The sequence below is a fragment of the Gopherus evgoodei genome, chromosome 4 (assembly GCF_007399415.2).
Source record: "Gopherus evgoodei ecotype Sinaloan lineage chromosome 4, rGopEvg1_v1.p, whole genome shotgun sequence".
Taxonomy (NCBI): Eukaryota; Metazoa; Chordata; order Testudines; family Testudinidae; genus Gopherus; species Gopherus evgoodei.
Window position 1 is genome coordinate 31,189,216 of NC_044325.1, and position 22,117 is coordinate 31,211,332.

General features: G+C 41.4%; 1 protein-coding gene across 2 annotated transcripts in view; it reads left to right on the top strand.

The window, feature by feature from the left end:
- Positions 1–22,117, top strand: part of PRIMA1 (proline rich membrane anchor 1) — an 80,253-nt gene that overhangs the window by 49,063 nt on the left and 9,073 nt on the right. The window contains exon 5 of one of the 2 annotated variants that reach the window (XM_030558857.1): positions 9,100–9,186. The exons of the other annotated variant lie outside the window; for it this stretch is intronic. Within the exon in view, the coding sequence (XP_030414717.1) occupies positions 9,100–9,112 (13 nt within the window). The 3' untranslated portion in view covers positions 9,113–9,186. Of the gene's footprint in view, positions 1–9,099; positions 9,187–22,117 lie in introns of those variants that run through there. 2 annotated transcript variants of the gene reach the window in all.

Sequence of the window (22,117 nt, forward strand, 5' to 3'; positions counted from 1 at the left end):
ATAGTCTGAAAGCTATTAGTCTCTCATGACTGTTCAGTGGCTTCATGTGAAATGCATTGGTCGTCTCTGTTTAGTTCTAGTGGATAGGTGTCCATGTCACACAAACACCCATTGTATTGGGCTAGATAATGCTAAATATTCTGTTGGTTACTGGCAGAAAATCTGCAGTTGTAAAATACACTCAAGGCAGAAGCAACTCCTCAGTTCTACATTCACCAGGCAAGGGAGCTCTCTTCAGAGCAGTTATCTTCTGCTGGCTGGGAGGGTGTAGAAAATATGTTCATCAAACTGAGGGCTTGACTACACTTACAGTGCTGTTCTGGTGCAGCCACACCTCTGTAGTGCTTAGTGAAGATGCTACGTATGTCAGCTGGAGAGCTTCTCCATCAGTGTAGGTACTCCATCTCCCCGAGAGGGGTAGCTATGTCAATGGGAGAAGCCGTCCCAAACATAACACTGTCTACACTGTGGGCTAGGTCAGCATAACTGCATCACTCAGGGATGTGGATTTTCCATGCCCCTGAGTGACAGTTATACTGACGTAACTTGGTAGTGTAGACCAAGCCTGAGTTCAGAGCTGTTGCGTGCCTCCAGAAGGTCAGTGGAAAGCCTATGGAGCATCTTGTTGCAGGAAAGAACAATATAGCTACCAGATAAAGACAACTTAAGCAGGAAGAACTGACAGGCGTTTTCACTTCTCTGAGCCAAATGCTAGTTTAGCTGCTGAGTCTTATGTTGATGATTACATTATTGACAAACACTAAGCTGAGAACTGCTCAAAGGGGGATGAATGTCTATAAAAGAGAATCTCATTAACTGAAATTGGGTGTTTTTCAGAGTAACTAGAGGATTTGTCCTCTGCAATGAATCCTTTCAGTAAAGTTATGTTGAATGGATGCCCTAGAGCTGTTGGCAGTATTCCCCAAGAGTTGTTGCCTTGATCCTTTTTGAGGAATATTTATTGGTAAGCCCTAGGAAATGAGACAAAATATGACCTGAAGAGCTTTGTGGAGCTCAGAAGCTTGTCTCTTCCACCAACAGAAGTTGGTCCAGTAAAAGATATTACTTTCAACATGGAGAATCATCTGTTATGATTAAACAGCTTGTTTTTTGGAAAGTCTGAGAAATCCCCAACTGTATTTCTTGTTCCTGTTTCCATTACTCTCATCTGTCCAGACAGGAGAAACACAATATTTTGAGGTAGGCAAAAGGAAGTTAAGGGAATGAACCTAGGTGACCCTCTGAGGCAGGTTCCATTCTAATATGTTCTCTGTTCCTAGCAATGTCTTTTCAGTCCGTAGTGACACTTTGTAAATGTGTTTTGTCTTGGTCTTCGTGTCATGAAAAGCATGCTACTTGCCTTTCGAAAGCTGCTAGTCCCTCTAAGCTTCCCTCCTCGCTCTGTTTCATTATTCATCCCTTACTCTTCACTTGGCACCTTCTTTAACATCACACCCTATACCTGGAACTGAAGCCCACTTCTTGTGCACCAAGCAATCTCATTCCCATCCACACCTGTCTTCATGAAGCCTTCCAGCACTGGCGCAGCCTGCTTCCTTTCTCATTTGACCAATGTATGCTATATTTCTGTGGCTAAATTAGATTGTGAATTCATTGGGGCATGAACCTCCTCTCTTCAGATAGAGGCGCAGAAATCAGAACCACTCCAGTTCCAATCCTTGCTCTGACACTGACTTTCTCTGTAGGCTTGGATGAGCGACAAGAGGCTACTGGTGCCCTAGTCTCTCTGAGTTGAACGGGAGTGGCTGTGGAGTGGATGCACTGCAGCCAGGCATACCGGGAGAAGTTACCCCATGAGTTTCTAAGCAGTGCACGTCGGTGTGACCGCTACATGAGTGCTCTCCACTCCATGCCTGGCTGGTACAGAGGAAACCATGATCATGGCTCTCCCTCCTCATGCCAGTTCAGGCAGCTAGAGCCTATACTGGCACTAAGAGAGACATGGCCTTTGTTCCTTGTCATAGTGTAGCTGATCCCTCTACAGTCAAGTTGGAAAGAGCAGAGGCTCCTTGTACTATTTCTCCTTGTGAACCTGAGATGGGATTAGGAACACTCTCTCTGGCCCTTAACATCTCAGTTTCCTCATCTGTAGACAGGGCCGGCTTTAGGATGTGCAGGGCCCAATTTGAAAGAGCTGCTGCTGAAATGCCACCGAAGACAGTGAGCAGCCACCAAAGATAGCAGCGGCAATTCGGCGGCAGCTCAATCGGTTGCCGCTGTTTCCGGCGGCACTTCAGCAGAGGATGCGGGACCCCTCTTCCTGGGAATCGGGGGAATCACCCTAAAGCCAACCCTGTCTGTAGAACAGGCATAAGAAAATTTTCCTATTTCCCAGGTGTGTCATGGGGATGCATTACCTGACGCTTATTAATGTATTTGAAGGGTACAAGTGTCAAGTATTATTATAATTTCATATGTTCTTTAAAATCTTGCACATGCTTATGGCACTCTAGCATTCCTAGATTGTTAGCTCTTTGGCAGAGGGGTCATGTCTGTAAAACACCAGGAAGAGTAGAATCTTGGTCCTGATTGGGGCATCTAGGCATTATGGCAATATAAATATGGGGGTTGGCTACACTTGCAGATGTAGAGCGCTGGGAATTAAACCAGCCTTCGGAGACCGCAGCAGGGAAAACGCCGCCATGTGTTTACACTGTCAGCTGCAAGCGCACTGGTGTGGTCACATTAGCAGCTCTTGCAATGCCACAAAGATCAGTGCATTGTGGTAGCTATCCCAGTGTGCAAGTGACTGCGATGTGCTTTTCAAATGTGGGGGTGGAGTGTGACAGGGAGTGTGTTGTGTGTATGTGGGGGGAGAGACAATGTGTTTTGAGGGGCAGAGAGTGTGTCAGCATGCTGTCTCGTAAGTTCAGACAGCAGCAGACTCCCTCTCCCCCCGCCTCTCTCTCACACATACACTCACCGCATTCCACAATAATGGTTTGCTTTGTCCTGGCGCAGATAAGCATACGGCTGTCAGAAACAGAGCTTTGAAAGGGAATATCCACATGCCTGCAACCGAGTTCAAAACAATGACCAGAGTGGCCACTTGACTTCAGGGGGTTATGGGATGTTTCCAGAATCCAATCACAGCACAGTAATGCAACACTGACATCGTCCACACTGACACCCAGGCATTTCAGCCGGGGCACAGCAAGCTTTATGCTTCTCGTGGAGGTGGATTACTAGCTCTCCAGCTGCAGAGTCCAGGTGCTCTATGTGCCTTGCCAGTGTGGACACCTCAGAAGGTAGGACACCCGGGGCTGATTTAATGCGCTCTAACTTGCAAGTGTAGCCAAGCCCATGGACCACTGCTGCTATTATACACTAATAAGTCTTGCCATTGTAATGCCAACAGACCTTGGTTGTCGGCATGCGGGATCAAACCTCGACCTCTGGAGCTTAATGCATGAGCCTCTACGGCATAAGCTAAAAGCCAGTTAGTTGGCTGTTAGCTAAGGCTGTAGAGCAGACTCATTTAACTCTCTTTCTAAGTGGTTTGGGTGCCACTAGATGGGACAGAACACCACGCCCAGGAGGTGCGTGGGTTACACTATCACCATACATTCCTTGTTTTGTGCAATTAGCACAAAATTAAAAAATTCTAGCTAACCCATCAGTTACAGAAAAAAAGACAAAAGTCTACATAAAAAACATCACAGCAATTTAACCTCTGATTCCTTAAAAGACAAGCCTATCTGGCATGAGACCAGCCACCACAGTGCAGCCCAATATGAATTAAAAATACAGATATATATTTCCCTCAAAGTGTGAATAAGGGAAAAGTCAGTAGCAGACCCACTAGTGTCGCTGTGCCAGTGGACATTGTTCCAAGTAATCTTACTGGAAGAACCTTCTGGAAACTTAGGCTCACGTTTGGTTGGGCCCACAAGTGAAGTGAGTTGTACAGCCTTCACCATCAATGGTTGCTATGTCATGTTTGTCTGTACCATGCAGTTTGACATGGTTAGCAGTATTGGTGCTAAGAGGAAGCTGAGCAATGAAATAACAGAGGTCAGATGGGTCTCAGGTGCAGTAAGAGTTAAAAGTTATATGCAGGAAAGCTTGGACAGAGATTTATTTGCACAGCACTTGGTTCTACTGTATCAGTCCCTCACTTTCATAAGAATCAAATTTAAAGCAGAAAAAAGAAAAAAATTATGTTGTATTGAGACTTAAATCTCATTTGGTGGTTTCAAAGGGCCAGATTCAATCAAACTCAGTCTGGTGTCTGCATTTTCTGTGAGAAGAAGTGGGGGAGTGACCATTCTCAATGCAACAGTAACTCAACAACATGTTTACTGAATCTGGCTCAAAACTGCATCTCTTGCTTTTGTTTTATTTTTAATGCTGGAAGTTCATGAGAGTATCAGCTTTAACTTTACAATTCACGACATATAATACAGTGTATTAGTGCTTTTCATGTGAAAATTTATTGCCAGAGCCAAATCTACATGTTGCTGTCTCTTGGCTTCCATTAAAATCAGTGGAGTTGCACCAGTGTAAACTTGATGTAAGGAAGATTGTAATCAGTTCCTCTGTTTTCATTTCTAATAGCAAATTGTATCAATCAGCTTTAATGCTTAGAACACCAGCGAGATATGCCAGACAAATTATATGCTTAAAAAGACATGCTAGATCAATTATATGCTTAGAAGGACATATATGTGACAGATTTCCAAAGGGGCCTCAAAAATTGTGAGCGCAGATTGGATATCTTGCACATAGTTTTTCACAGCCTAGTTGTGCACCTGAGAAATTTATATTTGTGCATACAAATAGTATTTGTGCATGCAGATTGTTCAACACCTAATGACTGGCTGTCAGTACCCTATCTGTATATGCACGAATTCTTGGCATTCACTGAGCACCAGGAGAGCTCACACACTGATGTGTCATGCTTGTAATGCGGTTATATATTTTGTGGCAGCCCCCTCATATTTGAGACAGAAAGGACACCTCAGGAATGTAAAGTTGCTATTAGTTTCTTTTTATTTTCTTGCTGACAGAGTGGTAGATATTTTTTTTCATGAAAGATATTTATCATCTGAAATTATTCAATGGCACATGAAAATTATTTAAGAACTGGCCAAATTTAAAGACTGGCCCTTACGTACCAAGAGCAGCCATAATCTGCAAGATCTTTCATTCAGGAATTTCTAAGAAATGTACAGAACACTAGTTTGAATTCAGAACATGTTATTCTATGAGTTTTGCTGATGGGGAAACTGAGGCACAGAGCATTTAAGAGACTAGCTAGTCACACAGCCAATTATTATTAGTGATGTATTATAACAGCTATACCAGCATATCTGAGAAAATGAACAGTTCAAATTCAAAAACATTTGTAGTTATTTTTCTAGTATGTCTCTGTAAAGACCTGTCACTCCTTCCCTGTCCCTTGAATGGATGCGGGTGCATCCCGTTTAGTAAATGCAGATGAGTCAAGAAAAATCAGTAAATAGCTTAGGATGCAGGGAGAGGGAGAATGGACATTTGGGGCTCTCCTGGAATTACTCAAATTGCTGGTAGAATTCAAGATAATTCAATGTGAGCTTGTTGTCTAAACAGTACTATGTGGCCCACATCCTCAGTTGGTGTAAATCAATGTAATTTCAAAGATATTAAGTGGAGCTATGCCCATTTAAATCATCTGAGGCTCTTGTTGTCTCTTAAACTCATTTCTGTGTTCCCTTACAATGTAAATACCTAGATCATAGTACAACAGTGAGATTGGGGGAGGGGAGAATAGACAAGTAAGGAGGATTAGATGTTGTTTGGTAAGTAAACAGATGAGATGAGGGAGGGAAGGAGGGTGATGCATTACATAATCCTATTTCTGTAACTCACTAGTATGTCATTATCTTACTATAAGAGGACTAAGATATTTATATAAAAATAAAAAAAAATACTCCTGACTGCTGATGTAAAGTTAAGAGACAGCAGATGTCTCTTGAGACATGAAGGAAATAGTCAACCTGAACATCCCAAGTCTGTGCCATTGGATGCTCCAGGTATTAGACTTTCTAGAAGATTATTTCAGATTCTTTTTCTCTGTGTGAAAAGTCTGTATTAAAAATCTACAGCACATCCTCACTCTCTGAGATGACCTTTCAGCAGCCCATTTTTCCCAAGGAAGTGACTTCTCAGGTTTACTGGATTTGTGGTAGGATGAATAACTCTGTTCTCAATTGTATATCAAAGGGTTTGTGAACAAAAAATACTCTTGCTAAATCAGCAGGAAAAAGCAGGCCCCTATTGGTTAACAATTTCACATAACAGATGTTTTGCTCATTCTTGTAATTTTGCTAAGCTACAACAGTTACATATACGCTCCGTAGCACAGGGGAAAGATACCATAAATATTTACATATGCATTTCCTTAAATAACTAGCACATTCACCTTCAAATCATATTCTAATAGAAGAAAACACTATGTTGAAATAAAGTGACTGGTCAGATTTAAACCGACAAACAAGAAAATTCATAAATTAGGTATTCCAGAGGGTCTAATATCCAACATATGACATTAAATACCTTACATGCTGCAGTACCCAGGCACAGGGTGGCTTCAGGATGTACTAAATAATCAAGGGAACCTTGAACTGCCTTTCTACATTTAGCTAAATGAACCAGTGGTACTCACAGGAAAAGCACTGCTTATTATGAGTTGGACTGAGTAAATGACATAGCCTGGGGGCAGGATGTATTCTCTTGGTAGAGGCAGAATGTATGCTAAAGTGCAATGGAAAAAAATATGTATCATCTATTAGAATAGCTTTTAGTACGTTGATGAGAGGGTTAAAATTAATCAACAATGTGGCCAATGCAGGAATATCATTAGTCAAGGTGTGGAAGAAACTCAAGCTAAATCATCTAGCTAGAAGACTGGGACATAGGACTGTGATGATGGACATTGTGTAAGCAGAAGACAAAGCCTTTATGAAAGGAGCTTCAATATACACTGCCACCCAGAACCCTATTTCCAGGACCCAAAACCAGGTCCCTCCAACATGGAAGAGAGTCAGCCCATAGAAAATGCAGTTCCTCAAGGAGTGGTGCTTTGACTCAGAGATTAATTTGGAAGGAAAAGGAAGTGGAAAAGGAATTTGGAAGGATTTCGAAGTGGCCAGAAAATCAAAAAAACCAGTAAGTCCTAAAAAACATATAACCTGAGTACCTCAAGTTTTTCCACACCAAGTTCATCTATAATTTTATGGCCATCATAAATGGATTGGCTGAGTGCTCTGCCATCTTTAATCACAGCACAGAGGCCAATGAATGTGTTGCTTGGCTTGTATTTCTAAGCACACCACTGTGGAGTTAGTCTCCTCTTGTACCTGGTAGTGAGGTTTGTGGTAGACCCACTGATCACATACTAAATATTCTGAACAACTGGTCTTATTCTCAGCATGAAACTTCATGAAGTGTCATTTTTACCTGTGAAGAAATGTCAGAAAGACAAGGTAATTTTTGTAATATCTTTTATTGGACCAACTTCTACTGGCGGAGGGGACAAGCTTTCACGCTACTCAGAGCTCTTCCCCAGGTCACCTGTTGTGTTATTTCATTTTGACCAAAATTTACTGAACCTGAATTTAACCAAATTGAATTAAAATTGAGTATAGGCTAAAAAGAAAATTATCATTACTTCCAGCAATCCATGAAATTTGGCTATTAAAACATGTCGGACCCACATCTTTGCTAACCCAACCTACATTTATCATATTTCATGTGTAGACACATTCATTCCTCTGTGAATAAGAGTGGCGGAATCCAACTCTTAATTTACATAAAAGCTGTGTATGAAGGGGACTGGCTATCTCAGGGCATTGGGTAATGGTATAAATACCTTTTAGCTCTAAATTGTTAGTTCAGGTCCAGACTATGGGCTCTACTGTGCAATGGCTTCCATGAGATTACTTGCGAGAGTGTGTTGCATAACCCAGCACTAACGGCCTAATCTAAATCCCACTGGACACAATGAGACCCATTCCATTGACTTCAATGGGACAATGGTGTCTTAGTCTGCACATACTGAAAGTTGGTGCCATCTGATGGCTGTTTAATTGTCTATGTGACATGAGTTTGGTGGTCCTGGTAGATAAGTGACTGTCTCATCAAAAATCACTGCTACCACTTGTTAGCCGTTTCATTGGACAGATTAAGGACTGAATGGGCATAGCAAATTAAAAATGGTAGTTTGAAGCACATCAGCAGTCCTGTGTGGGAAAGTTGGCTCTGCTGCTGCCTGCACAGTATCTGTTCTGTGAATCAGCACTGGACTCTGTCCTCCAGGACTGTCAGTCTGGAATTTGTATAAACACTTCATTTGTGCATAGCTATTTGGGATGGGGGGAGGGGGAAGAAGTAGGCTACATCTTCTATTTGTCTCCTTTAAGAGTACACAAACTTACACAAACGTGGTTAAGGACAAAGAGTGCTGCCATAAAAAGGAAAATGTCACTTTTTTCCCCCATAACCCATTAAGTGGTATCCCACTTTCCAATTTGCACCTGTATAGTTAAGTGGAGACTCAGGATCATAGTAATGTTTTGAGGTTAATAGGGAGTGTTGCCAACTCTCATAATTTTACCTGGGGATCACAAATGGTGTTTTTCTTAAACCCCCAGCTCCTGGAATCATGTTAATACATGGTAATAGGGCTTTCTTTCTTTTTTTAAAGTAAGTTTGTAGCCCTCATGATGGTGGAGAAAACCTTGAAATCATGACATGAGTGTACCCTAAAGACTCCGAAATCAGAAGGCAAATAAGACCTCAATATGTTATTTTTGTAATAATCTCAGTTTTAAGCCAATCTCAGGTGTTTTGGGGGCCCGATGATTTTTGAACACTTGGGGTTGAGAGTACTGGCACAGCTGAGTGCCTGAGATACACTCAGCACAGTTTGTAGGAAAAGCCAAGATGGCATTTAACCTGATCTTTCCCTGATCCTGGGTTCAGTCCAGTCCCTGGTATGATTACAGAAAACTCAGAGCTACTCTTCATTACAGGCAGGATCCTGCTCCAGCAGTCAATGATCACTGAGATACTCTAGACATACTTTCTTTTTCCCAGGAATACTCCTTGACATGGGAAGAGCATGACACAGAATAATGACTTCGGTTGTCCACCACCCAGGGATTCCCTTCACACAAAGGAATCTTGAGAGAGCCATTTAAGCTGGTTTGATAGCTGGGTTTTTTGCCACTGAAGAGGTACAGAACATCTGGAATGGAGCCACTGGGGCCTGATTTCTCCAGGGCCTGAGCAACTGCAGCTCCCACTGGTTTCAGCTGAAGATGTGGATGCTTAGAACGTCTAAAAATCAGGACCACACTGTAGAATACCATGGGCCTGAATTGTCTCTCAATAATGCTGCTTTTACATCTGCGCAGGTCTGTTGACTACAGTGAGGTCCTGCACTTTTTACAAGGGCAGGAATACAGTCATATTTGCAAGGACACTAGGATCCTCTTAATTTACACATATCCCAGTTTAAACCAAAATGTGCTGATAAAGAGCCCAATGCCATTGTTTAGGGACAGTCCCTAGGAATGGGTGGTATGGAGCTGCACTACCCCAAGGGGAGCACAGCCTCTGCAGGCCTACTGTTACAGCCCTTTATAGGATCAACTTACTATACTCCCCACTATGCTGCTGACCAGTTATACTGGCCAGTGCATAAGGTGTGTGAAGCCAGAGTGTCACCTCATGCCCACTGTTCCTTTGGGAGCACCAAGAGAAAAGGAGCCCATGTGATCCCCAAAGCACAAAGGCTGCAGTTCTGCCTCGCCATTATATGGGTTGTGGGATTATGATGATTTGGAACCCACAACAACCATCAAATTGTACAGTAGCTACCTATGTAGCCACATGATCTTATTTTTGTTACCACATCTTCCTTCCCCTCTACAGTATGTACTCCTAACTATTTTACAGTGTTACTGTATTGCTAACAGCTGATAGTTCTCTCCTCAGGAGCGATCCTGCTGTATTGGCAGAATTGTGGGTGGCGGGAGCTTGAGCGTGTTAACATTTGCCATGATTCTCCATACACTTATATCAGTTTTACACTAGTATCACTCCACTGCATTACATATATTTATTCCCAATTTACATTGGTATATGCAACTGGAGAATCAACTCCATTTTGTCTGGCTCTGAGGAGCAGGGTATTAAATGCCCATGTCAAAAAGCATTTGTGGAGCTTCACTGTCCTTATAATATCACGCAACAGCCACACTTCACGCTAAATCCCTGTGATGGGATAAAGTGCTAACAAAAGGAGTAAAGACTCTGGAACTAACTGTGTGTTAGCCAGAAAAAAGGCAAGAATGGGAAAAAAAGGTCATTTCCCATTCTGGGCCTTTGCAATAAACTAATCATGTGAAATGGCTCAGATAGGGATATAATGGAGTTCCTCTCTTTGATGTCTGCTTTTTGAGGCAGCAGTATGAAGGATGGCCATTTTCTTAGGAAACAATAACAGAAAGCTAAGCTCAGCTTGCTGTTCATTAGCTGTGACATGAAGAACCCTGTGCCCCTCCCCACTTATATCCGTTCTAACAGCATCATGATTGAGTGCAGCCAAATTCTTCCACACACATTGTCTACTATGCTTGTCTATAAACATGTTAAGTGGGTTTAGTGCTGTTGAAAAATGCAGGTCTGGAATCCCTGAAAGACTGAAGCTCTCTCCAACCACAGAAACAGCCCAGCAGATTATAAATTCTTTGGGGCCACTACTGTTTTGTTGTGTGTTAGTACAGTGCTTAGCACACTGGAGCACCTGGGTGCTACACTATACAAATAAGCAATCAGTAACAATAATAAAGGGCATTAGAATTGCAGGGTTCACTACACTACCCTCTGCCTAACTGTTTTATTCATGATCTGAACAAACCAACGCTCTATGTGAGATGGAAGCAAAACCTCTGTGTTTATTCAGTCCTCTGCCTTTCTGCTTAGGCTGTCAGGAAGGGTTTAAGTAGAGAGAAAAGGTTTGAAGTAGACATATAAGCACTGAAAAGGCAACTCATTTATACAGACCCTCAAACAACTTCCAGCCCCAAACTCTTGATACCCATCTGGGCTGGATTCAGGTCAGTATCCTAGAAGTTCACAGATTGTCCAGCTGTTAATCTTTCAAATTCCCCATTATCTTTCTAGACTAGGGGCTACATTTTGCATTCAGTCACAGTGATATAAATCCACAGTTACACCACTGGCTCCAAAGAAGTTACTCCAGATTTACACCAGACTAGGTGAGAGCAGACTCTAGATTCACGGGCCCAGTTCTCTTCCAATACTGATGTAAATGAGAAGTAACTCATTTATATCAGACTGCCTACGGAGGTTGTGAAAGCGCCTTCACTGGAGGTTTTCAAAAGGAGTCTGGATAGCCATCTGTCTTGGATGGTTTAGACACAACAAATTCTGCATCTTGGCAAGATGACCCTTACGGTTCCTTCTAACCCTATGGTTCCATGATTCTAACTCCATGGAAGTCAATGGAGTTCCACTGTTATAAAGCTGGTATAAGAGTGAGTTTGCCCCCAAAATGCCAAGTATTCCTCCTGGTAGGAAAGGCTGACATATGTAACAAGCTTAAATTCTCTCCTTCCATGGTTTTTGGTTTGTTTTTTTTTAAGTTTCCTTGCAGATTGGCCCTGATTTGTACCAAGTCCTTCCTGAAGAAAACAATTGACTTCAGTGGGAATTTTTGCTTGAAGAAGGACTGAGTAAACCCTGAATAAGGGCTTCAGGATTTCGGCTACTGTCGTAGTGTTGCCATCAGTCCTGAATGGCCATGGGGATATAGAAAGAGCCTGCCCCTTTAGACAGCACTGGGATGGCAGCAGTTGGGGAAGGGAAAGTGTTACACTTTTTAAGATGCAGCAAGGTCTGATCCTTAGCTCACTCCTAACTGAGATTGTGGAAGCATTATGCCATAGGCAGGCACAGTACCTCCAGACAATGCCATTTGGTCACTGTACTTCCCATTCCCAGCACAACTGTGATCCTTGAGGTACAATCTAGTTCTGTATTTCTTAGAGATCTAGGCCTCTGGCTGCACATATGTAACTCCCATGGCATTCCATTGCCCACTGAGAAGGGACCAGACCCTGGGAAACGTAGGCAATAAGTTGATTGATGCATTTGGTCTATAAAGAGGAGCAAAGCTCCGAAACTTAAATACTAATGACTATTTTCTGTACAGAGTGACCACAAGTCTCTGTAGTTTTCACCCTTTCAAAAATAAAAATAAATCACTTTTTTTGAAAAAGAAAAGAACAACAAAGTGCTAATCCTGCTTATAAATAGCCTTTACTGTGCTTACTTTCACTGAGCAGAAAAAGCCTGTTCTCAACGCTTGTACAACCTACATTTTCATGTGCCCCACCCACATAAATCCAAGAAACGAGAAAGCACTAAGTAATACTGATAAGTTGTAATGGTCTGTGTAATGTTTATTTTTCAGATTTAATTAGTAAATGTTTGTGAAGCACTTTGAAGCTTAAAAGCACTGTATTATTACTAAATAATAAAGAACGGTAGCCGTCGTTCAATCTGTACTGCAGGAGGGAATGGGGCTGGAAAATGTTACAGGAACAGAATGAGAAGGGTTCTCATTTTTGGCTTCTAGCCACATTTTTGCATTTGCTTTATAATGCATAATGTAATGGAGTTTCCATATTACTGATACGTATGATGCAAATGCAAAATTATCAGTACCTTCAAGTTGACTTGTGTGTGTGCACCTATTGTTGTGCATACAACTGATCGCACCCACAAAACCTACGTTTGCCTGCAGAGATCAGGGAGTGTGAGTATGTGGCTGTGTGGGTATGAGTAAGAGGGTGGTCTGCCCTTCAAGGGCCAGGAAGTCTGGGGCCAGCCATCCCTGTTCAGTTATCAGCCTCAGTTTAGAAGGGGTCAGGTGATCCCTATTAAGGGCTACAAGAGCCCGGTGAGCAGAGCTGCAGGAGAGAGGTGGGTTCCAGCAGTATACCCTGGAGCAGGGCTGGTGTCTCCTCCTTCCAGCACCAAGATAAGCAAGGGAGAAAGCCTCTGGGAGCTGTAGCACAGGATTGGCAGAGGAACTGCTTTTATTTTGATGTTTCACCTCAGTTTTCATGAGTTAATGTTGATAAATGCAAAGTAATGCACACTGGAAAACATAATCCCAACTATACATATAAAATGATGGAGACTAAATTAGCTGTTACCTCTCAAGAAAGAGATCTTGGAGTCATTGTGGATAGTTCTCTGAAAACATCCACTCAATGTTCAGCGACAGTCAAAAAAGCAAACAGAATCCTGGAAATAATTAATAAAGGGATAGATAAAAGGACAGAAAATATCGTGTTGCCTCTATATAAATCCATGGTACACCCACATCTTGAATACTGCATGCAGATGTGGTTGCCCCATCTCAGAAAAGATATATTGGAATTAGTAAAAGTTCAGAAAAGGACAACAAAAATGATTAGGGGTATGAAACAGCTTCTGTATGAGGAGAGATTAATAAGACTGGGACTTTTCAACTTGGAAAAGAGACACCTAACGGGAGATATAATTGAGGTCTATAAAATCATGACTGTTGTAGAGAAAGTAGATAAGGAAGTGTTGTTTACTGCTTCTCATAACAAGAGAACTAGGGATCACCAAATGAAATTAATAGGCAGCAGGGGATGTTGTGAAGGCCAAGACCATAACAGAGTTCAAAAAAGAACTAGATAAATTCATGGAGGATAGGTCCATCAATGGCTATTAGCCAGGATGGGTAGGGATGGTATCCCTAGCCTCTGTTTGCCAGAAGCTGAGAATGAGCGACAGGGGATGGATCACTTGATGATTACCTTTTCTGTTCATTCCCTCTGGGGCACCTGGCACTGTCCACTGTCAGAAGACAGGATACTGGGATAGATGGACCTTTGGTCTGACCCAGTAGGGCCATTCTTACGTTCTTGTATTTGAAGAATCAAACTATGTCCAGAAACAGGCTTGGGCATGGCAATGAGTCCTCTGGCCACTAGTCCTGCCTGGTGCAAAACAGTGAGTACACACAATCAGAACCTGTGGTTGGGCTTGTTTTCTTGTAAAGCCTCTTCCACCACTACATGCACACCATGGCTCCGACTTTCATGAGCTCAGCTGTCAATGCTGCCTCCAGTATTGCAAATGAAATACCCAATTTGTGCTTCTCTGCCCCATGGGATTTTGCACATGGGGAACACCAAAAACTCTTTTCTGGGTATCACTTCTCTTCAACATGTATGCAAGACCACTAGGGGAGATGGTGCCTTCAGTATGCAGATGTCAGCCAGCTCTACATCTCTAGTTCATAAGATCCAAATAGTGCAGCTATGGGATTCATCCAATGTCTGGCTGAGATTAGGGATCGGATGAGGCCTAGGTAGCTGAGACTCAGCTTCATTAAGACTGAAGATATTACAGGGAGTTTTCTTCACTACATTCCTGCTCCAGTCAGACTTGCCACAAGTTATATTGCACCAGCATGAATGAAAACCTTCATCGCTAATTAATAGTTGAAGAAACTGAGTAAAGAATAAAGGATTTGAGAAGGAAGGATGAGCTTGTGGTTAAGGTACGACACTGAGACTCAGGAGATTTGGATAGAATTCTTCGCTTTACCACACGTTTCCTATCTACCTGGTGACAAGAACCTTAATCTCTCCATCCCTTCTTTATTAAATGTGGGACAACAATTCCCCCCATTCTTGGTCTGTCTTGTCTATTTGAATTGTCAGCTTTTAAGGGCAGGATCTGTCTTTTACTATGTTATGTCAAGTGCCTACCACATTGGGGTCCTGATCTCAGTGCTACCATACAGCGATAATACTGACTTGCCCATGATCACATCAGAAGTCTAGAGGAGAACTGGGAATAGAATCCAGGTCTCCTGTGCCCTAGTCACAATATCATCTTTCTTCCCAGTAATGGGTGGTTGTTTTGCCCAGCTTTTTCCAAAAGGATAAATAAAATTGCACAGTGTGGGATCTCTTTAGATTTCAGTGTTGTTTGTGAGGCTTACATTTCATTTCTGTTCCAGAGAGGCTGCCCTTCCTTAGGCACATAGTATAGCCTAATTCACTGCTCAAGCTTATTTGATTCAGATTCCCTTAGTAGAGAATGCTGATTTCTTTTATTTAGTGGCTTTTTACCATGTGGGACCGGTCAATAAACTGAGTTCATTTTTTACCTTAGGCCCATTCAGTTATTATCTACTGTCAAAAAAATCTATCAAAGATGTGTTCTGCTCTGGTAACAACTGAGGTATAATGCTATATATCAAATCTCTCTAGTCAGAATTACTTTCTAAGTTCTCTTTAGAGGTTGTTTTTTTTTAATTAGGAGGTGAAAGGGGTAGGGTGGGATTAGGTTGGGTTGCTATGAGTATTTTTTTTTATTAAATTAGCTTTATAAAGTAGTCCAGTATTACGATAATGCCGCCTTTCTTTCTAAAGGCTGGTATCCTGTGGACAATAAGCAAGGAACAGAAGTTAAATCAGTAGTTTTAAAGGAAGAATACTTAGTGGTAGTAAGAAATAGGATTGAATTATCTCTGGCTGTCTGGTCCAGATTGTGCTGTTACACCACGTTAAATTCTGATCAACTCCATTGAAGTCTGTGGAGTTGCTCATGCTTTACAATGGTGTAAGAATAAGCTCCCCAACCTTTTAATTTCTTTTAGGTTTCAGAAATGTTATTTGTAATCTAACCAGGCAAGATCTTCCCTTTGGGTGCACCTATTGATTTCAGTGGATTGAACTAGGTAGATCTGAGAAGGAAGAGCGTAGACAATCACATTTTAGACTCTCTAACACCTTTGAACACAAGGTTGGGGAACTTATAAATGCTGATGAACAGCTGATGAACTGCTCAGCTAAGAATATTTTGTCCCTGAGAGAGCCCCTGGGTGAAGGCAGCATATTCAGTCTTTGCACAGGAAGGGGAGATTTGGCCATTACTGAAGAGTGTGATGTATCCAAAAGTGGAAATAACCCACAAGCCTTCAGGGTCTGCTAAAATTTACCCTAGAAATTGGCCAGCTAAGAACATCCTTCAGAGAGAGCAGAGGTCAGTGTGAAATGCTGGCGATTTGAAAATGTGTGAACAAGGCTCTAAGGTTCAAAGAGAGTAGAAGCCTGACCTAAGAAATAAGGCAGGTGAGGACTAATCCAAAACCCACTGATGCCAGTGTGACTTGCAGTGGTATGAAAATGTGTTTCCTCACAGCCTAATAGAATAGGGGCATGCAATTCTTTTTTAATTTAATCTGTGAGAGATAGAAAAGATGTGGACACATAAAATGTGTGCTGCTTTTCCTCTGTAAAGCCGATCTGTCACATAAAGGCTTGGGCAAGGTCAGGGCAGCTGAAGTGAGATCTCTCTTTAACAATTTGGAAGATGGTTTTGAACAAGAATATCAGTTACTCACCAGACCTCTGTGAATGGGAAGTTTTGGGGCCAAGCAGGTGTATAACTGTAGCTCAAGCACAATATGCTAACATGACACACAGACCTAAATAAGGAAGATTCTGCATAACTATCTTCTAGATTTTTACACATAAATTTGCTTTTGGCTGAATGAATGAACCTTGAACAGAGAGTATTGTTGTCTTCAGAGGGCCTGATCTGCTCTGTTACTCTGCGGTAAATTGGGAATGAAGTTATAAATTAATGGAATTAAAGAAGAACCTCAATTTTATAAACCTCAATCTTATGAACAATCAGTTATATGAAGCATTTTGGGGGAAACAAAATGTCACATGGGAAAAGTGATGGCGAAGAACAAGTCAACGTCTTTTCACATTCTGATGTCTTTGGTGCATTAGAAATTGATTTGTCATGGTCTGAACAAAAATAAAGTGATGCCGCATACCATACTGTAATTTAGGCACTCTACCTATCATCATTATGACAGGTTTCAGAGTAGCAGCCATGTTAGTCTGTATCTGCAAAAAGAACAGATGTACTTGTGGCACCTTAGAGACTAACAAATTTATTTCAGCATAAGCTTTCATGGGCTACAGCCCATTTCATTGTATGCGTAGACTGGAACATACAGCAAGAAGATATTTATACATACAGAGAACATGAAAAGGTGGAAGTAGCCATACCAACTGTAAGAGGCCAATCAATTGAGATGAGCTATCATCAGCAGGAGAAAAAAAACTTTTGAAGTGATAATTGAGATGACCCATAGAAGGTGTGAGGATACTTAACATGGGGGAATAGATTCAATTAGTGTATCCCATTATGAGATATTCAATTTTATGAATTCCTTCATCCCCAATCAGTGTGTAAAATAGGGGTATTACTGTACACTGAAAAATTGAGATCAGAATCAGTGTAAATATTACCTACAAACTACCTGCTGGAATATAACGTGTATACCAGTTTTGATAACAGGTATTCACTAGTTAGGGTAAGAATGTGATCATCTTCCTTAAGATTCCATTGATGGAACTGATTCTCCTCTTACTTACAGCAGTGTAACTCTACTGACTTTAGTAAAGTCACTCCTGATTTCCACTGATATTACAGAAGAGAATCAGGCCAAATGTATCTTCATTAATGACTCAAGTGTGGTGAGCTCTGAAATCAGATTTAAACAAGATAAAATTTATAAAATTATAGACAAATTCACTTGTACACAAAGACCCCCTTTCACTATTCTGGCAGTTTAAAGGTGCCTTAAAGTGGATGTATATTACTTTTATGCCCCGTTTGAAAGCCTAATTTACACTGCCAGAGGATGTAAAGGGGCCTTAATATAAGTAATTCAGAACTCAAGCCGCATGGTCCAAAACAGAATGTAGTTGAAATGTACACCCATCTAAGTCATACAGGTAATGTCATAGAATCATAGAAGTTGTAGGACTGAAAAGGATCTCAGTAGGTCATCTAGTCCAGTCCCCTGCACTCTAGGCAGGACTATGTAGTAACTAGACCAGGGGTAGGCAGCCTATGGCACGTGTGCTGAAGGCGGCACACAAGCTGATTTTCAGTGGCACTCACACTGCCCAAGTCCTGGCCACCGGTCCAGGGGGCTCTGCATTTTAATTTAATTTTAAATGAAGCTTCTTAAACATTTTAAAAACCTTATTTACTTTACATACAACAATAGTTTAGTTATATATTATAGACTTATAGAAAGAGTCCTAAAAACAAAATGTATTACTGGCATGCGAAACCTTAAATTAGAGTGAATAAATGAAGACTCGGCACAGCACTTCTGAAAGGTTGCCAATCCCTGAACTAGACCATTCCTGACAGGTATGTGTCTAACCTGCTCTGTAAAATCTCCAATTATGGAAATTCCACAACCTCCCTAGGCAATTTTTTCTAGTGCTTCACTACCCGGAGAGTTAGTAAGTTTTGCTTAATGTCCAACCTAAACCTCCCTTGCTGCAATTTAAGCCCATTGCTTGTTGTCCTATCCTCAGAGATTAACAAGAACTTTTCTCACTCCTCCTTGTAACAACCTTTTATATACTTGAAAACTGTTCTCATGTCCCCTCAGTCTTCTCTTCTCCAGACTAAACAAACACAATTTTTTCAATCTTTCTTCATAGACCATCCATTCTTTTCTATTTTCATTCTAATTTGAGGGTAAACTAACAGGGTGATATATTGCAATGATAAATACTGGAACAACATTATATTTTAGGTATAGAAGCCTAAATCTCTAGAACATCTTGGCTAGCATAATTGGAAAACTGGACTGCTTGGAATATGTGCTTCTGAAACTTGCACAGCTATAGCTGCATTTTATGGCAATTGCAGAGCATTTTCTTTGAAAGTGGGAGGTGACTAAACCAGTAACGACTTCCTATGAGTAATTAATAGTAGGACTGTTACACCTTAAGAACTGAGTTGTTGATCTGTGAATGCATATTGTTGGCACTTAATTGGTCATTAACTATAACATTTAATAAAAAGATCTTAGTATTTCATAAAATCTCCTTCCCACTTGGCTCGATTTCTCTCTAAAGACATTCACAAAGTCTGCAGTCTCATGTAACACAACCCTGTGTACATACAGCACAGTATTTTTACATGGTGGAATTGTTCATGTTCCAGAATTTCACAAATGCCGCATTAGTGCCAGACTTGTGTGTGTGCATCTGTCTCACTAATGTATAATTTTCTGCATCAAATACCCTATCCCCTTGCCACATCTACCTAATCACAAGCTTTTGGCATAAGACCTAGTATAACACCTCCGGGAGCGTTGTACAGAGCCTGCAGCATTGATGATGTCTTAGAGTCAGTAGAGAGGTGGTAAAGTTATAGTACATCTGCCCTTCTCCTTCCTTGGCATCAGCTGTTCCAAAGAGAAACTCCCTGTAATGCCACTGAATGCCTTAAACTCCAAGATCAAGACATTTATTGGAAAAGAAATACCAGCAACACAGATGAAATCTGACTCCCCAAAGCTTTCTAAGCTACCAAACATACAAGTAAGAGAACCAGTCCTGAAGACAATGAGATAATTTACCGAGAATCATGGTGGATTCTCCATCATTGGCAATATTTAAATAGAGATTGGATTTGGTTTTTTAGGAAAAGGAGTTAGTTGGGGGAAAGTCCCTGGCCTGTGTTATACAGGAGGTCAGATTAGATTATCACACTGGTCCCTTCTGGCCTTTGACTCTATGAAGTTCTCAGTAAAAGTAAGGTATTGGCTTTTGTGTATCCGCATGACTCTCCACTAGAAGGAATTCAAACCTGCTGTCATCTATGTGGTGGCTTTCCTCTAATGGCTGGAGGCCTAAAAAGCAAGTAAGTAAAAACACCTTTCCTCCCAGTTTTACTCCAGAGTCCCAGGTTTCCATATCCTGTCCCAAGAACTTCTAAAATATCCTGTTTTTTAAAAAAAATTTCTTCAACCAGAATGTTCAGTTTTTTTATAAACTACAAATTAATGATAGTACTGATGTAAAATGTTTTGTGCAGCCTCTTTTATGCTTATCACATAGCAAGTGTGTGTTTCACATCAACCATTATTCAAGGCCTAACCTCACACATTGCAATATGAGCATGGTGAGTTAGTGAGCCAGTCTGGTCAGTGCAAGCCTCCTGCTCTAGCCAGTTCTCTATCATCAGAACCATAGAGAGAAAGTGCAGCATGGGTGCAGGAGCTGAGGTCAAGCTTTTTTGGATCTGCTCTTTTGCTTCAGGTGGCGCTTTCTGACTCCCATGAAACAGATCAAAAGAAGAAGCCAGAATGCGGATCACTTGAGTATTTCATAATTTTGAAAAATATTGCCAGAAAAGTATCTTTAAAAAAAAATTGAAATATGGTTGCCCTACATGCAAGTCCTAATACTACTACAGCTTGCACAAGTTCCTTTAGCTGTAATGGAAGACATCTGAGATTTTTGCAGCTGAATATTCTGGGTCAGGGATCGGCAATCTTTGGCCCACGGCCCACCAAGGTAAGCACTCTGGCAGGCCGGGCCAGTTTGTTTACCTGCCACAGCTGCAGGTTCGGCCCATCGCGGCTCCCACTGGCCGTGGTTTGCCACTCCAGGCCAATGGGGGCTGCAGGAAGCCGTGGTCAGCAAATCTCTAGGCTCGCGTCACTTCCCGCAGCCCCCATTGGCCTGGAGCGGTGAGCCTGTGGAAGCAGCAGGTAAACAAATCAGCCCAGCCCACCAGGGCTTTCCCTGACGGACCGCGTGCCAAAGGTTGCCAATCCCTGTTCTAGGTTTTACTGTTGTCATAGAAAATAATTGTCTTTGGTGCAGTAAAGTTCTTTCATCAGCTGGTCCTGTAATTCACAGATCATTTTTATAAAGAAAATTCACTTCTCACCATCAGTCATTATCAGTTCATGCACATTGGATGATTGCTTTCACAGCCAGCACTCAAACTGTTTGTCTTTGCTGAAATTTAGTTGGCTTCCCTTTTGTTTTCTTTAAACTTACTATAACTGTACAGGTCACTGATATGTAATGAGAGAGATTGTCCAATAAAAGTAACATCATTAAATAATGGTATAATACTTATTCCTCCATTCCTGTCCTGCTTCTGCTAAATCAGGATGTTTTAAAGCAGGCCCATAACAAAATTGTCAGCTTGTCTAGACTTGCAGCATAGCAATCGAAGAAGTGAATGGCTTTATTTTGCATAATTCCAATGAAAGTCAATTATTTTTATTTTTTTCTCTCTAAATCAAAGCAAGAAGTTTTAATTCTTTGAAGTGCTTGTATATAAATGATCAGTTAATTTCCTGATATTGTCTCTTTCCTTACTTTTCCATTTGATGCCTGACAGATAACACAGAGATTCTGGTTAAAGAAAGAAAAGAAAAGAAAGAAAGAAAGGTGTAACTGGGAACACAGGAGAAACAGACAACCCAGAACTACAATTTCCAATTCTAGTTTATATGGGCTACCCGTAGAACCATTCTCTTCATACTTGTATTTGTCTACTCCATTTTCTTCCCTCTATGGCATATAATTTTATTTAAAGAGACCTGGCAAAATTTACAAATTATAGGCTTAATTATTTCCTTTATACCAATGTCTGTTGCTAGGAACTTCATCAAAGTTAGCAACTCCACCAGTGTAAAATTGCTGTGAGGAGAATTAAGTCCAGTGCACATTTCTGTGTTATTAAGAACACCTTTATTGTTAGTATTGAAAGAAAATGAAAAATTATGTGTGCTTTTCACTATTGGGGCTATTTGTTTACTTTTTCCATTCCATTCACTTTGGCCATTGATAGCAGGGTGGTTTTGGGGTCTATAGACTTCACTGTTCATTTGCTATGTGCTAGCACAATGCTCGTCTGTGCTTGGTTTTCTAACACTGCAGAGGAATGTTCAATCCCTTGGCCTTCTCTCCACTTGGGAGCAGTTTTCATGTAGGGCCTGATCCTCGAGTTCGCTCTGCCCCCTTTGTACAGCGCCAATGACAAAAAGGGATGGTGCTGACAGCTTGGGCTTCCACTGGCTAGGTTTACTCCACCAGTTCCTGGCCCAAAGCTCACATGGAGTTCGCTTTTCTCCAACTATCCTGGGCCAACAGAACAGTCCCTAAATGGGTCATTACTG